The sequence below is a fragment of the Ixodes scapularis genome, unplaced genomic scaffold (genome assembly GCF_016920785.2).
Source record: "Ixodes scapularis isolate PalLabHiFi unplaced genomic scaffold, ASM1692078v2 PGA_scaffold6__148_contigs__length_123643588, whole genome shotgun sequence".
Lineage (NCBI taxonomy): Eukaryota > Metazoa > Arthropoda > Arachnida > Ixodida > Ixodidae > Ixodes > Ixodes scapularis.
Window position 1 is genome coordinate 4,441,197 of NW_024609881.1, and position 17,058 is coordinate 4,458,254.

General features: G+C 49.0%; 2 protein-coding genes across 2 annotated transcripts in view; both read left to right on the plus strand.

Annotated features, from left to right (window-relative positions):
- LOC8037793 (DNA polymerase theta) overlaps positions 1–3,915 on the plus strand; it is a 66,203-nt gene extending 62,288 nt beyond the window's left edge. The window contains exon 16 of the mRNA XM_029993264.4: positions 2,496–3,915. Coding sequence (XP_029849124.3) covers positions 2,496–3,915 — 1,420 coding nt within the window. The remainder of the gene's footprint in view (positions 1–2,495) is intronic.
- Positions 3,916–11,648: 7,733 nt separating this feature from the next.
- Positions 11,649–17,058, plus strand: part of LOC121838279 (DNA polymerase theta-like) — a 44,391-nt gene continuing 38,981 nt past the window's right edge. The window contains exon 1 of the mRNA XM_042294407.1: positions 11,649–12,673. Within this exon, the coding sequence (XP_042150341.1) occupies positions 12,376–12,673 (298 nt within the window). The 5' untranslated portion in view covers positions 11,649–12,375. The remainder of the gene's footprint in view (positions 12,674–17,058) is intronic.

Here is a 17,058-nt window from a genome sequence, read left to right on the forward strand (position 1 = left end):
GTTTGATTGACACGCCGACATTTGTCAGGATTCGTGCACCAAGATTCCCAACCTTGCTCGATCCGAGTCCCAAAAGTGTTCTGCCTTGGAGCGACAATAGGCTGTCGAGGAAACGTGACGTGTGACTTTACCTGTGACACCAACATCTGAGTGAAATCAGTAGAGTCGCACAGAAAGAAACGCTTCCCCCTCTTTGTGCCAGACACATGTGAAAAAGAGACCATGCGGCTCAATTCTGCACCTTTTCCTATCTTCTCTCCTCGCTGCCCTGCGTGCTGCAGCTGTTGCATGCGGAGCGAGTGGCTGATTAATTCTGCTGTGCTGCCGCATACTGCCGTACATTACAGAGAGTTTCCAACTGCTCGATCAGGGTCGCATGAATTGTGGGCCGCATTTCCAATATGAGATGCGAGGAGGTGGAAAAAAGTGAAAGCCATTTACAACTCCCTGTAACGCCGAATTAGAGTGCAGCTCTTGAGGAGGAGGAGGGAAGGGTACTGGGGGGGGGGGGTCACGTGACTGACGATGACAGTGCCGATGTCATCAGTGACGTCACTGATGACGTCATCAGTGACGATGACGACGACGTGGATACCGATGACGTCATTAAGTCATTAGTGACGTCGCTGATGACGTCAACAGTGATGATGACAATGCGGATGTCGGTGACGTCATCAGTGACGTCACTGATGATGTCATCAGTGATGATGACGATGCGGATGCCGGTGACGTCATCTGTGACGATGCGGATGCCGGTGACGTCATCAGTGGCGTCACTGATGACGTCATCAGTGATGATGACGATGCGGATGCCGGTGACGTCGTCAGTGACGATGACGTCATCGGGGGTGGGGGTCACGTGTCCTCGGCGGGGGGGGTCACGTGACCTTGGGGGGTCACGTGGGGTCGCCTTGGGGGGTCATGTGACCTTGGGAGGGGTCACATGATGGAGGGTCACGTGACCTTGGGAGAGGTCACGTGACCTTGGTTAGGGTGACCTTGGTTACGCCGACGCCGCTCAAGCCGGAAACGGGCGCCTAAGAGCTGCGCTCTAAAAATGAAAGCCATTTACAACTCCCTGTAACGCCAAATTAGAGCGCAGCTCTTGAGGAGGAAGATGGAAGGGTACTCAGGGTACGGAGGTCACATGACCTCGGAGGGAGGGGGGTCACGGGAGCCACGTGGCTCCGGTGAGGTCACGTGACCTCTCCCCCCCCCCCCGCCCCCGTGATGTCATAGGGCTCACGTGACCTCAGGGGGGGAGGTCACGTGACCTCATAGGGAGGGGGGTTACTTGACCTCACGGTTACGCCGACGGCAACGCCGCTCAATCTGCGAACGGGTGCCTAAGAGCTGTGCTCTAAAAACGTCGATCATCAGCGAGCCTTTCTGCCTGCTTTCCTCCTTGCCACACTACACCGGAGCCCATGTGCACTTGCGACCAATCTCCGCCATCGCTCCCATGGTTTGAGGTTGACCCTCCCTACTTCTAGGCTCTCTAACTGCCGTGCCCGCTCCTACGCCATCTAGCGACTACACACGCAATAAAGAGCAGCGCTGCCGCTTTGAGGGCCTCCTCCGAACAATACGTCGCGGCGTGAGCTGCCACCCAATTTAGAAAAGGCCAAATTCATGCAGTCTGCGAACGAACCTCATTTGCTACATAATCGGGCATCGATGTCGGTCATTTAGTGATTATAGCGATTCATATTTTGATAAGTCAGTAAGTTTTGTTGTGTGGAAGTTTGGACAGCAGGAAATTACTCTGCAGCAGACACCAGGCGAGAGCCTAGTGTTTTAGTTGTAGATGACAAACTTTGCGTGTGGCGATACTAGTGGTAGGACCGCTTGTGTGGTGTCTGTAAATTGCGTTGCGCAGTGGTGAGCACACAAACGCGTGATGATACAATTTTCATCTGAAAAAAAAGACAAAAAGGGGTAATTAAACCCAACAAGCCTGGATTTTGCAGCGTGAGCTTTCGCCCCACGTGCTCAGAGCTGCGATACGCTAGCAATCTCGGCCACCGTTCCCCCTTTTGATGACCCATTTGTCCACATACAAAGCCTTGTTTCTGATGTCACTCATACTATACCTGGTGCTATACTGTTTCCCAACACACCTCGAATGTCGCGCAGGTACAACAATACGCATAAGCACAAATTCAAATTCACGCAATCAATGTTTCGCTTCCAACTGCTCCAACGAAATTACCTGTCCTACATAAATATCTGGCCGGTCCCACGGACTTCGTTATAAGGGCGCTTGATAGTACGAGGGAGCATCTGGCTCATAGTTATGCACCGATGGATGGCTCAGATCTGCGAAGTTAGTGCTTGAACTGGAGAAACACTTTACTACTTTGAGGACGATCAATAAAATTCGAGAGTTCGGGCCTCGAGGGTACTTTGGGCAACCTTCGAGCTCCTACGAACTCGGCTTTGGAACCCATACCCTAAGTGGGGCTCATTTCAAGGCTCTTTGCGTTCTCTTGCAGAGAGGACGAGGAGACGGGCAAGCAGACACGGCGGCTCTGGCTGCCGGGACGCAGACCGCTCAGCCACCTGGAGGCGGCGACCATCGTTATTCAGGAGGCCAGAGAGTTCGTGGAACAGTGCCTGGGTGCCAGGGTGGCCTGGGACGGCGCCGGGTTGCTTGAGGCGTCCCAGGCACACAGCAGCCGCACGACCGTTTCGTCGGCAGTCCCAGAAAAGGCTCAGTCTGCCGCTACGATGGCAGATGCGCAGTCCGAAGAACGCTCCTCTCCGCAACGAGTTCTCTGCGAAGTGGGGGACAGTGAGGGTGTCCTTCCAAAATCTCCGTGCACCCTTCCCATGTCCAGTCCCGCCTGCGGTGATGAAACACTGCAGTGCTTGGAAGCGTTCAACTGTGACTCGTTCCTTAGCTCGCCGCTGAGCATCCATTCGAGAACAGTTTCTAACAGTAAAGAGGAATGCAGCTTAGTTTGGGACAGTAAAGAACCGCTCGACATCTTGAAATGGAGTCCGGCAGAAAAATGCTGGAATTCACCTCTTGTAGAATCTAGTTCAAGGCATGCCAATATAAACGAAGATGGGTTGAAATCTATATTGAAAGCTTCCAGTATTCCTTCTACGAGTGCCAGTACAAACGGAGACAGGAGCGAAGATGCCAGTACTAGTGGAAATGAGACCGAATCTCATCGGGTTGGGGAACGCGTGTCGGTGGCAAACATTTCACCAACTGATGAGACGGACTCGTTTTTTGTCCCCAAAGGGGGAAGCGTTTCGCGATACTGTCGTGGCAACTCGTTGGAGGACGGAAGTCCCGGTTGGGGGCAGTCTCCGATCTTGCCAGTGTTCCTGCCCGAGGAAGAAGAGTACAGACTGAGCGACAGCTTCGTGCTGGACTCACAGACAGCAAGAGCTCTCGACCCACCTGTTGTCGAGGTGCTTGCACGGCCCGCCAAACGTCGCTCACCACGCAGCGCGCGAGTCACCAGCACTGCCGCACCCGTTGTGCCGGAAGTACCAGGAAGTCCCCAGGAAGAGTTGTTTGCATCCCCGTGCGACCACGAAGTGCCATGCCGCCTCCGCCTGAGCCCCTTCTCGGACGATTCCTCCGCGGGAAGTGCAAGCCCTTCGTCGCCAGTGAGCGTGAGGCGCAAGAGGGCGCGGGCCGAAAGGTCGGACGAGGACCTTTTTGCGTCGGTCTGCGTGGACGAACCTTCCGGGTCTCCGGGGGGGTCTCCGCGGGACTTTGTGGTGTGCGAGGAGGGCGACCTCTCCCTTCTTGGGGGCGCCTGGCTGGAGAAGGGCCTCTTCTCCCTGGCTCTGGCGCACGACGAACAGACTGTGGCCGTCTGCTGGCACGGCTACCGGGTCTACCTTCTGCCCCTGTGGCAGCAGCCCCCTGGTAGGCATTCTTTTTCGCAGTAAGGAGGCAAGCTGAGCCACTTAGTGGTCTACATAATGAAAAGTAGCGCTGTTTATTACTTCTGTTCTGTTCTTCTTAGCACTGTTTTTTATGATAACTTTTTCTCGGGAAGTCGTTCCTAGAAGAAGGGGCCAAATTGAATGTGAGGCAGATTGAAATAGATGCAGACGACTCATTAATTCAAACTCTGTTAATTCAAACTTGCAGATAATTCACACTAACATGCAGGTCCCATCCTATGCGTCTCTATGGGAGGAAACTCCTGATAATTCAAACTTTGCTTTATTCAAACAAATTTTCGGGCCCCCTTAAGTTTGAATTAATGAGATTTGACTTACTGCAAAATGAGAAGGACTTGTCCTGTCTTTCTTTATTAATCCTTGTCATTTTGCACTGTGTTTATTTCAACCCTAGGAGAAAGGGCCATGTTCCAAAATTTACGCGATCTCCCTTAGAAGTAAAAGCTTCGTGACTGGACATGCGAAAACCTACTGGCATTAAGCGTCACTCGGTCTCTGTCATCATGTGATGTGACCAGTGGGAGTAGCTTGGAGCTCCTCAAGCAAGATTTGAAGCACGGTCGCCGCGTTTTCTTTTTCTGGGTGCCCTTCGAGCTCTGAGAATCTGCGAGGTATCGCCATTGATGCTGCACGTCGAGTTGTGTGTGGGCTTCCATTTTGGTAGCTGCTACTCAGTTGTGTGACTACAATTGCAGTCTCAAATGACCAAGCTGTTACCAGTGAAAAATGCAACCACAAACTTGACATTCTACAAAGACTAACTGCACTTGCGTCTTGGAACCGCCTAACCGAACCGTAGCAGTGCAGTTCAATCAAGGACATAAACAAAAGCGGGAGAATAACCTATCTTATCCGCAAATAGATAATGAAGCCCTAAATCGAATGCCAGAATGCAAAAACGGCACTCACACTTTAATGCAGGTTCAGTTTTAATTGAACCGGATCAGATTTGACCCTCTGATGAATGCCGGGCTGAGAGTGCTTATACTATTTGTGCATTAATCAACAAGATGTAATCTTGACTGTTGCTCTTCTTGTAACTCACTTCGATGGCAGGTGCACGCTAAAATGCTCTTCTCTCAAAAAGAGGTACCTTAATGTCTTAAAAATGTTCACCCCCAAAAGATAACCTGCCCCCTATTTTAGGCATGATTTTCTATTTTTTCAGAAACACAGAAAGATAGCCCACTTCTAATAATTGTGGGGCCCTGGCCAATGATGACCTTAGCAAAAAGAGTGTTACTTGACCACGGCAGGAGATAAGTGAACATTGCTGTCTGGAAGGGACAGTCATCTTGGTTCATTGCCCCTCTCTGCGATCAGAACTTTTGCAGGTCACAAAATTTAAAACTAGCGTTTCTTGTACTTCTTTTTTATCACACACCGAAAGTTAGCTTACCTCTTATGTTTGCCCGATTTGCTTTCAATTTTAGATTTGCTTTCTCTGGGGATATTTCGGTAAAGCCTTCCAGGGGTTCTGGAACATTTTTGGGGAACACTAGTTTGAGTGAGCTGACGAACACCCTTACCAGACTGGTTGATTCCAAAGCTTAGGAACTTAGTGAAGCATCATTAAGGGGAGACGCGGGTCTTAAAATAATAAAAAAACGCGAAATTTCACGTTTTTCAAAATTCACATATTTGGATTAATTGTAGTCTAAGGTACCTGCCTGCAAAGTTTCAATGTCGAATTCAATGTCTAAGCATGAAAAAAATGATATTTACGATGTCCCCGCAGAGCCCTAACACAGCGAGTTCAATGAAAACAAGTGGAACTTCGCGCCCCGCGCGTTTCGCGATCGCTCGTCGGATCGCGGCCTACTTGGTCTTGTTGGAAAGCCGCTTATTTTCCCCACGTCCCCATGCCATTCGTTATCGCGACAACATCGGGAAACGTCCGCATTCCGCGGGTTTCGAAGGCCCCAATTGCGATCGCTCATTGGTCGGCTAGCAAGGTGCCCGTATGTCAGAGCACGCGCGGCGCTTAGCGCCCCTGCTATTGGCCTAAACGCGCCCCTCCGCTCTTTTTCTCCTTTCCTCCTTTCCGTTCCCGCGCTGGCGAGAGGTGCGTCGTCTGCTCCTGGGCCCGTCTCCGCCCGTCTAGGCCTGTCTGCTTTGTTTCTTCCGTTATCGAGCGCACGTTTTAGTTCCCGTTTGCGCGCTTGCGTTGAACATTGTTGGTTCGCTTTCCTACGAAGTCGCGCGTGTTTTGTTTTGTTTCGCTTCGAGTTCTCGAGATGCCGGACGACGCTCGGTTGAAATCGAGCACGCGGCAAGCGTTCGGAAGGAAGAGGAAGCGACCGTGGAACAAGAAGCCGAAGCTGTCTGCTGCAAGTGCGCCACCGCGCCACCGCGATCGGCACCGCCGGATGCCTTGGATCCTCCGGAAACATCAGCCGGACACATCGCGACTCCATGCAGCAGCGGCAGTTTGTCGAGCTTTGCGAGCGCGGTTCGTGTCGACACCGCATACTACTCCACGGCCGAGCAGGCGCAACGAGTCGCACGATCGGACGAATGCAAGCGTGCGCTATCGGAAAAGTCGGCGACCCAGCGCAAATTCGACCTTCTCGGCGTCACCACAGGAGGCCAGACGCGCGACGCTGGGACACAGTTCATTGTAGTGGACATGAAAGCTCTCAACGACCTCTTCGCGCAGGCGAAGTGCGGAAGCTGCGGTGCGGGAACCCTGACACTTAGCAAGGCCACGGACAAAGAGTATGGCTTGGCAGTCAAGCTTCTGCTCGTCTGTGCCACATGCGAGTTCGAGAAGAAGCAGTTTTCTTCACCAAGAGTTGCCGGAACGGCGAAGATCACTCCTTTCGAAGTGAACATGAGGGCAATGAAGGGAATTCAGTCAATTGGGAAAGGAGTCACTGCCCTCGCAGACTTCTGTGCGTCCATGAACTTGTCACACCGCGGCCTGCATCACAAGACCTTCCAGGGACACCTGAAGACCCATGTGCAAGCCTGCGAAAAGTCAGCAAAGATCCCTGGCCAAGCACGGACTGAGGTACACCACAGTTCTCTCGGATGGAGATAGCCGAACCTTTCATGCGTTGACCGAGGCAAAAGTCTACGGCTTCGTCAAGGTCGAGAAAAAGGACTGCATCAATCATGTGCACAAGCGGATGGGGGCTGCGTTGCGTAACCTCCTTGAGAAAAAGAAAGCCCAGGGTGAAGCACTCGGCGGAAAGGGCAGACTGACGCAGGACCGAATCAAGAAGATTCAAAACTACTACAGCTATGCCCTTAGGAGCAACAGTAACGATGTGCCAGGGATGAAGAGGGCAGTGGAAGCCACCCTCTTGCACATGACGTCTACAGACAGTGCTCCAGACCACAGCAAGTGCCCCGACGGAGCTGAGTCGTGGTGCAAATTCAACAGAGCCCTGGCAAATGGCGAGTGTCCACCTGCGCACAAGAACCCTCTTCCAGATTGTGTGCGGTCCGCCCTCGAGCCAGTGTTTGCAAGGCTCAGTGATGAAAACCTGCTGGCACGGTGCAGCGAAGGCAAGACGCAAAATGCCAGCGAGAGCCTGCATTCGGTCATCTGGACGCAAACCTCGAAGAACGCCAATGCCTCCCTGGACAGCGTCAAGAGGGCTGCTGCCGAAGCTGTTGCCGTCTACAATCAGGGCAGGCGGGCAATGAGCGAGTCCGTTGCTGCGAGCCTGGGCTATGCTGCCGGTGACTGCCTCGTACGCCGCAGCATGGAGAAGGACAATCTGCGTTTGCATAACGCCAACGCTGCCCACCAGAGCAGCAGCAATGCAAAACAGAGGTTCTCCAGGCAACACCGGACTGGAACAGCTGGGGACTACAGTCCTGGACAGCTGTGAGGGGGCTCCCCTTTCGAGTGCTACATGAACAAAGGCCCTTTTCAAGGCCAAACAAAATCTGCTTTTGGAACGTGCAACCCTTAGTGCCTCCTCCCGTTGTCCCTTATAGAGTCTACTCATTCTTTTATAACTTTATTTTACATTGCAGACATTATTTCTCAGTTTTCTATTATTTTTTAAAGGTTCTTGTGAACGGATCGCAGAATTTTTCATCTCAATTTGTTCAGATAGAACTATGCTTCATATTGCTGAACATTATTGCATGGGATCCCTTACTCAATTTTATGCAATGAGTGTCAAAACTTCAACTGCAATTTTCTCAGCTTCACATTTTTCGTCTACATGCCTAGCCTTACGGTTGTTTTCATGAGATTATTCTTCAAGGATTTCTATAAACTTTATACCGTTGGATTCAGAAAGAAGTGAACTGCAGGGTGATGCTATTTTTGTATGACAGTATGGGCCCGAAATTTTATTATTAGTGATAATGTGACCTCGTTAGGCTTTGTGAATAGTGTACTTGACCTAATTAGACTAGTTTTATACAATGATCTATCTTTACAAAAATATAAATAGCACCATCTTGTATGGCAGGTCTTAAGCTACAAATCCATATCACTTATGCAAAAAAAATTTGTATTAGAAAGTTCCTTAATGAGTCGTAAGAAATGACCTAATTAGGCTTCATTATTTTCTTCGTAACTCAAAAAGTAATTGAGATATTGCAGAACTAATTGAATATTTGAAAAGAGGAAGCCAAAACACATATACACACTGATTTTCATTATAATCCATTAATAAACAAAAAAGTCGATTTTAGAACCAGTGTCTTGCCTTAAACCAACATCTCTTTTACGAACACAGTTTAACCTCAATATAACATACTTGAGCGTAATGGTGTCTTCGATTTGATGAAGTATTGCGCACTCTTTTCATAACTACTTCAACCTGTATTTTCCGCCTCGATATTAGTAACAGCCAGTTTTGCTGCTTTGCCTGAATATGTTGACATGTCACACAAGGGAGATATCTTCTCATGTTGCCACGTCTGCGCTTTTGTGTGGTTCTTGCTTAATCACTCCTGTAACAACCAGAGTGCAAAGTTAGCAGTATGGATTAGCAACATTGGGGTGGAAGAGGGGGGGGGGGGGGGAAGGGCTTGACGTGAGGGGCCAAAGAGGGATGAAATTGTCAAACCAAACATTTTTGCAACTATTGTAAAGTTCTTGAAAGAGTGCACTCTTACTGGTTTCTGGTCATGAGTGCATTTTCAATGCATAGCATTTAGAGGGCTAGCACTTGGCTTTTTTTTTTTTTTTTGTCTCTATGGGATGCAGTCTCAATGTCAACGTCACAGTGTTCACATGACGACATCAGCATTTTCAGAAAAAATCCTTTGATGACGTCTGGTGTTCGTGTGACGTCATCAGCATGATGATCATCATGTGACATCATGACGTCACGGGACACTGACACCACGGCCCCACATGAAGTGATCTGACATCACGTCAAGTGGCGTGGTGTCGCATGATATTGTGACGTCGGGTAACGCCATGATGTCGTGTCACATACCATGACGTCTGCGACACTGCGACATCATGGTGTCACGCCACGCAACATCATGACGTTGCAGAGAACCTATAAATATTTTGCATTTAGGTTGCCTTTTGGACATACCAAAGACACAGGCAGTTGTTTTACTACTGACTTTCTTGGAGGAAATGCTCAGACATGTGTTGCCATTTCCACTTTCCCCTGTGAGACCACTTTGTCTGTGCTCATTTGCATCTATATTAATCCGGATGGACGACTTTCAACTTTTTCTATTTACAGTGACATAATTTCTTTGAGGTGCACAACATGTTGCCGTGCAAACATATACACGAGGGTTTATGAACGATCCCCTATAGTTGGGAGCTCCACGGCGACGCGAATTTAAGATTTGAATGCACAGAAATACGCGTCACAAATGTACAAAAAATTGGGCAGCATGCTATGTTCCCAAGAACCATAAGAACACCATTTAAAAAAATTAAAATCGTCTTCATTGTTCCTTTAAAGGGGCACTGACACATCAAAATCATATTTTTTTTTATTATCCGAAACGATTGAAAACGATGCCGGGACATTACCCTCAAAATTTGAAATTTGGGAATTCAGTATTTGTGAAGTAAAAAAACAATTTCCAAATGCCGAATTCGAAGTTCCCGCGCAATCGGCGCCGGTGCCTTCACGTCAAAAATTGCGGATTCCTGAGAGTCGACTTTCTTTCACCACTCCCTGCTGTTGCCATGGCGACCCAAAGCGAGGAGGAAAGGAGCGAGCGCAGGCGTTGCGGCGGACCGGTTTTGAGCGGTGTCGCCTGTTTTCCGTTGGAGGATACAAATCCAGGAGACGGCACCACAACGAACTCCCGATTTTCGGTATTTCAAAAAGAAGGGCGGTAGTGCGTTCGCAATTGCGTTAAAAAACATGTTTTAGGATTGCCGTAATTAAATGTTATAGAGATGTTGCCTACAAAGCTTCTAAATTTCATGATTCTTGACGTCACCGATCAAAAGAAGTGAAGAGGTGAGAGGCGGGAAAATCAAACGCCAAAAATAAAAAGGCGCGCACGCGCGCAAGAAAATTTTTTTTCGCGATGCGGTTTTTTTTTGCGTGTCTATGACTGCAACTTGCATCGTTTTAGACAATAAGAATAAATACGACCTTTGGGGTGTCAGTGCCCCTTTAAGGCAGGGGTCGGCAACCCACGGCCCACGGGCCGCATGCGGCCCACGAGGCAGTTTTATCCGGCCCCCGCACGACCCCAGAAAAGGACCCCCCCCCCTCCCCCCCCCCCCCCCCCCCCCTTTGCAGCTTACTCACAGACCCAAGCAGCACTCGGAAAAGTAAGAACCACAAAAGGTGTTAGACGGGAAAATGGAGTGCTACCACATAGCATTGTCCAACATCTCCACACTTCTTTTTTGCCTTTTTTTTTTTTTTTTGACTCCTGCACCCCCTTTCCCCCCCCCCCCCCCCTTGTCTTTCCGACTTGCCGTCCGGCCCCCTCCGTGTCGACTTCGTGACGACTCGGCCCGCCGCTGCAAAAGGTTCCCCACCACTGCTTTAAGGGAAACTGAAGCTGTTCTGTATCGGAGGAAAAGCACGTAAATTGTCTTCGTTTGGCATCCAGGATCACGAATATCAAGATTATTTTTTAATTTGGTGCACAGAGGTTGCAGAAAATCATTTTCAAAGTACCGCTGAAGCCCCTCTTTCCCAGAGCGTGACGTCATATTAGGAGTTTTTGGAATTTCTGCTCGCTCATCTTCAGCGCCTATCAAAAGCTATGCATGTGCACGCTTGCTATTTTGAAAAAGGTCAGAAAAAAACGTCACGACTGGTGTCAGTGCAAGAGAATATACTTGGCAAGCTTTCAATCGCATGCGCTGCCCACACAAGCGACACGCGCTTGGTAGCAGAAAGATCCTAGTATGACATAATGACTGGTCTGAGGTTTTTCATGTTTTCTCGTGTTTAGTTACGTCTTTGGGGAAAACGAACATGATATTCAGATTCACAGAATAAGAATACTCTTTTTTTTTAAGAACCTCTTTAGCTTCTTTCTTAAATTAGCTTGTCAGGATAAAACGTGTTGCAATTTCGCATGATTTTAGCTGGGACACACAACTTTATGTGACCCAAAAGATTATGTTCATCAAAATGATGTGATATTTTTAGTCTCTATCATGGTTTAAGGTAGTGGTTCTCAAACTTCTGGCCGTCACAGACCCCCTCACTCACTTGGAGGCCGTTCGAGGACCCCCAATGCATTCTGCATCAGAGTTCTTGTGCGATGGCATCGGAGGATTTTTTTAGAGCGTCTTTTTTACTTTGCATGGCCTGTCATGAATGCTCTCGAGGATTCCTGGGGGTCCGCGAATGACAGTTGGAGAACCGCTGGTGTAAAGTGTACATAAGCGTGGACACACAGCTTGGCGAACGCTGCAACGCGATTGACCAGGTAAAGTCCTCTTGGCTCATGCCCCACCCAGCAGCCTGTTTTGACAGCATCTCCTCAAACCAGACACTGCAACTGAGGAAAAAAGAAATCAGCAAAACAAAACAAGTGTCTCATTGCCTGGGCACCTTTTGCACATGCGTTTTCTGCTCGGCGTGTTTCCTTTGGCCTCAACGGATGCTGACCTGAACACCACCACACCAGAGATCTCTCCGCGTCAACGCGTTTATAAAACCTTTCTTTTCGCTGTTGAAGCACGAAACTAGTAGGGTCAATGACGAAGCTGTGTCGAAGCAACGCGCATAGCACTGGTGCCAAAATCTATGTGAAAAAGCATACTACGCAAAACAACTTCAAAAACAAGCACGACACTTAAAAAAAAAAAGTATGGGAAACCAAGCCTGCAACAGGCTCACTAGCTGCATATCGAAGAGTCACCTAGTGGCGCTGCTTGCAACCAAGGTGAGGAGAGGACTTTATCTGGCAGCTGCAACGTGTTTGATGTCGACACCTATATTTATCTTGCACCGCAATCTATAGTTGGGAATTTCTAATTAAAGTTAGAGATGTGCCGAACATACACTGAGAAAGGTGATGAGCCGTCCTCCCTTTTCATGCCCAGGGTTGAGGTCGGCGTCTCGGTCAACCCCCAAGCGGCGCCCCCTGCCCAGCCCCTCTGATCCGCTGGGGCGCGCCCTTGGCGGGACGTCCCGGGTAGTGGCAGTGGACGTGTGCGCCCTGCGTCGTGGCCTGGGCCCCCTGGCAGGGCCAGACCTGTGCTGGGAGGACCTGGGGCTGGCCCACTGGCTGCTAGACCCCGGGGGAGGGAAGCGCTCCCTGGCACAGTTGGTGGAGCGCTGGGCCCCACATTTGTGGCCCCTGCTGCCCCAAGGTTAGTGTGCACCCGCCACGCCCATCCCAACCGCAAATGAGGAGTCTTCTTTTTGTTTTGTTTTTGTAATGAGCGAAATCTTTGTGAAGCTATAATGAGATAAACTGGAATGCATGCTTATCAGACTAGCTTTGAGCCCTGTGCTGAAACCACATTTACATTGGTATTTCTCTCATAATATGACTGATTTAAGATTAATACCTTTTGTAAACGATGGACCCCCAAGTATACTCGAAATTTCAGCCGAAATCGGCTTAGTTTCAGTTTTTGGATTTGGCTCATTTCGAAGAAAAGAAACTCTTATAGATCTCCTGCATCACCCAGGGGGTGCTGCAAGAAGCAACTTGCTTTGGGTAGTACAAACTTGCACGTCTCGAACTTTCAAACGTGTAGGGGCATTCTGCTTTGGTGCTGAACGCAGTCACGAGGAAAATACAAAAAGACAGCAAAAGTTTGAATGCCATCAAAGTACAGGTCCAAGTTAAGATGCTATGAGCATGAGCCAAGAGATGCCGTTTTATGCATTGCAAAGAAGAGAAAAAGAGTTGCCAAACATTTTGACTTAGCCACCCTGAGATAGGAGACGCATACCCTAGCAGTGGTGGCATGGACCCTGCACTTTCGATTGTTTTATGGCATTGAATCTAGCTGATTTCAAACTTCGAAAGGCGTTTTTTCGTTCTTCAGTACTACAGAGGAAAAAAAAGGCTCAGCCAAAGTACCACAAGTAGTGCGAGGCCCAATCAGGTTTGCGTGTACCATCAAAAGAAAGGGTGCAAAGTTTGTTCAGAGCTTCAGTGCAGGATGCCTATTGGGAATTCCTGACAGAGTAAAATCATGGGGCAAATCGAGCGCCCCGATTGGCCTATTTGAACGTCCTGCCCTTTGAGAAGTAGGAGACGATTGTGACCTTTTCGCGCTTGTTCGAGATGAGACAACTCGTGACAGTAAACCGAGCTGCCTCGACGCGACTTACCACAAAGACCACTGAGGACGGTGGCAATGCTGGCAGTAAACGACGGTTCTGGTGGCAAAAACGGCACCGCATGGTGGGCTAAAAGCCAAGAAGCAAATCTCTGAGGTGGCATCCGCATACGTGTGATACACTGACAGCTGTTTACCTAAGCCTGGGCCTTCCCCCTCACCCTCCTCTCTCTACCACATAAACCAGGAGAATGTGGGGAGCCAAGAAAAAGGGTGCCGCCGCATGTTTCTAGTTGCCTAAGGGCACGCGTTTGTGACCTGCTCAGATAAAGGCCAGTCAGGAGCCCCGTGTTTGCCCGACGGTTCTTGCTTCGTAAAAAAATCCCATTATGCATCCCAACCGGGCCCCGTGGAGAAACTACGGAAAGCAAAAGGCTGGCTTGCTTGGATAAAAAAGATTGCCAGGCTTAGACATTTAATCAAGTGCAGCTTACACTGGGGTTTTTACTGAGCAGCATTTGCTATCGAGATTGTATGTGGCAAAGAAACCGAATGTATAAGGACTTCTCTTCTTCATCCACGCACCCCTTCTTTTGGGGCATTGCACGGTTTTCTCGGAAGTGCCACCATGCCCGCTAGATTACCAGCGACATGTATCTTAAAAAAATGCATGGAAGGAGAGTTTCAGAGAGTTTATCTGCACTTGACATTATCTCATGACTTGACATCAATTTCCCCACTAAGTTTAGTGGGAAAACGATTGCGGTGTGAGGTGGCATCACATGACACTTCGACATCATGTGTCATCACAATGTCGCGTGATATTGTGACATCATGCGGTCGGACCAGCAGGGGCAAGAAAGGTATATGGAGTGTTCCCGTGTAAGCTATCACTCTAAAAAAGTGTGGGGGCTGTGGTACTGCAGTGCCTGGAACATATCTCCAACTGCTGGGTTTACCGTGTCCTCAAATGGGGCCTTTTGATTTTCCCCAGACGGCGTCACTGTTATGCCACCGCCAGCATCAGGCAGTGCCTGCCGCGAGGTTGATTTTTCTTTACGACTCCATTAAGTAGAAATCGAGGGACCACTCTTGAGGATGCGGTAAACACACCAGGGCTAGTTTTCTTGAAGCAATGGTAAACCCATTTGGGTAAACCAGCGTCCCTGGAAAGGAAACAGTACCTAGGTACTATAATAAACAGCTGGATATAGAACAACTAATTATTTTTAATTGGGCAGTATTACACATCATCTTTCGGTAAAACAAGGGAGTCATTCTGTTTGTTTTTCTGTTTTTCCGCTCGTTTTTGTCGAACTGGTATGGTATTTTACGCCAAAATATACAAATGTTGTAGTTGAAGACTACATTGACATTGTCATACCAGGCTTGTTTTTTTTTCTGTGTGCAGTGACTGAACAATTAAATTTTATCATAATTTATACCCTTGTGACCCCCCCTTTCTGAATTACCAGCAACCTCTTGTCTGCTCATATTTTTTGCCACTATGCGGAACCCCTAAGGCTGACTCTTGTTTCATTTTGTAGCGTGAGCTACACTGGCCGAGGTTGAGCAGTTTCGCGTAGCTCCGAAAGAGCTGTGCTGCGCAAGCGCGAGGAGCAGTGACGCCGCATGGTGCACAGGTGGTGCACCGAAGCCGCCGCCGCCGCTGTGCACTCCGCCACGCCCGCCTCGCCGGTCTGTGCATTCCAGAGGAGTCATAGTCGTGGCAGATGCACTGGCGCCGCCGCGTGCCCAGCTGTGCGCCTCCGTTGCACAGTGGCCAAGTCTGACGCTGCAATGGAGCCGCTTGATAGCACCCCTCATTTTGTGTGCATAAGCTCACGCTACATATATCCTGGCATAGCCGAGCTAAGCCACCGCAATTTTTTAGTCAACGTTTGCAGACGGGACACAATTGTCTGCTACTTTGATTTCTCTACCGGCACAGCTGCGTTTTGCTACATATCGCAGTAAGACACAGGATAATGCTAAATTTATTTTAAAAATAAGAAAAATGTGAAAAGAGATTGTCAACTTTTTTTTTGTGGTAAGTACATGTGTTTATTTCTTATTTATGCAACTTTGCAGACAACATCGACAAGGTTGAATCGAATGCCACACTTGAACCTTTCTCATTGGTGGATGTGTACTGATCGTAGCGGCCAGAACCAGATGCACTGGCTTTGCTTCAGCATAAACTTATGCTACTCCTCACCGTTGAACACCATCACAGTCAGCAACACCATCACAGTCAGCAACATCATCGTCGTGGTGTTGCTGGCTACCGTGAATATGTGAATATGAGCCGCAGCTTGGGTGGCCAAGCTGCGGCTCGCGAGCCGCACGCGGCTTTTCGCGTGTGAAAGTGCGGCTCACCCGCCCGCACTTCCCCAAAACGAGAAATGAACCGCGTTTTAAATCAAAAGGCAGGTTGCAGTTTGGTAGTCTTGTGCTACTCCTACCTTACGTAGACTTGGACTGCTTTTGACTCGGATAGATTGGAAGTAGTTTGAGTTTCGTTTATTTCTCTGGACTAAAGTTTTTCCCCCCCCCCCCCCCCCCGTGGCTCTTGGAAGTTTCGTGGTTTTGTTTGTGGCCCTTAGGCCGGGTCAGCCTGGCCACCCTTGATCTATGGTTTCATTTGCACGAGAATGCGTGCAAATGATCAGCGGGATCAAGCCCCATGCTTGCGCCAGTAGCTTTGACAGCATTGTACACTAAGTATGAAACAGAGTATGGAAACCTCGATGCTGTCGACGCACTGCGAACATTAAACAGGAAAATGAACCCCGAATGAAGACTTTATCGATGATAACCCCCTTTCAACGCAAAGTAATCGCTGCTCACAGGTTGACGTGCATAGCACAAAAAAGTAAATGTATTAGTATAGATTTATACCCAGGGTGTCTAGCGACCGGGAAAACCGGGAATTATCAGGGAAATTTTAATTACTGGGAAAAATCAGGGCATTGTCAGGGATATTAGTGAAAAGACGGTGAGAGTGCAGGCGAGCTGGTGGTAGCTAATCATGTCGTATTACACCTGAGACTGCGGTGGAAGAAATCGGAAGAACTTTCAGTAGAAGGAACAGAACACAGAGAACGTTGAGACGTTCTCTGTGTCTGTTCCTTCTACTGAAAGTTCTTCCGATTTCTTCCACCGCAGTCTCAGGTGTAATACGACATGGTCAGGGATATTGGCAAAAAGAGAGCCCTGTCAGGGAAAATGAGCTAGGATACGCCATTGAGTGCCCTGAGCAAAGACTTGAGAGCTTGGGGACACAAAAATAGGCAATAAATTCTGCTCAGAGCGGAGCGCAGGCTCTGCTTACCCGATGTAGAGTGTGCTACCCGATGCAAAGGGAAGAGGCGACAAATCCAGTCCAAGCCTTGTATTGGATAGAATTGAATTGAGGGCACGACACTAAGCTAGATCCAGTTAGAGGTACTAGATTTATG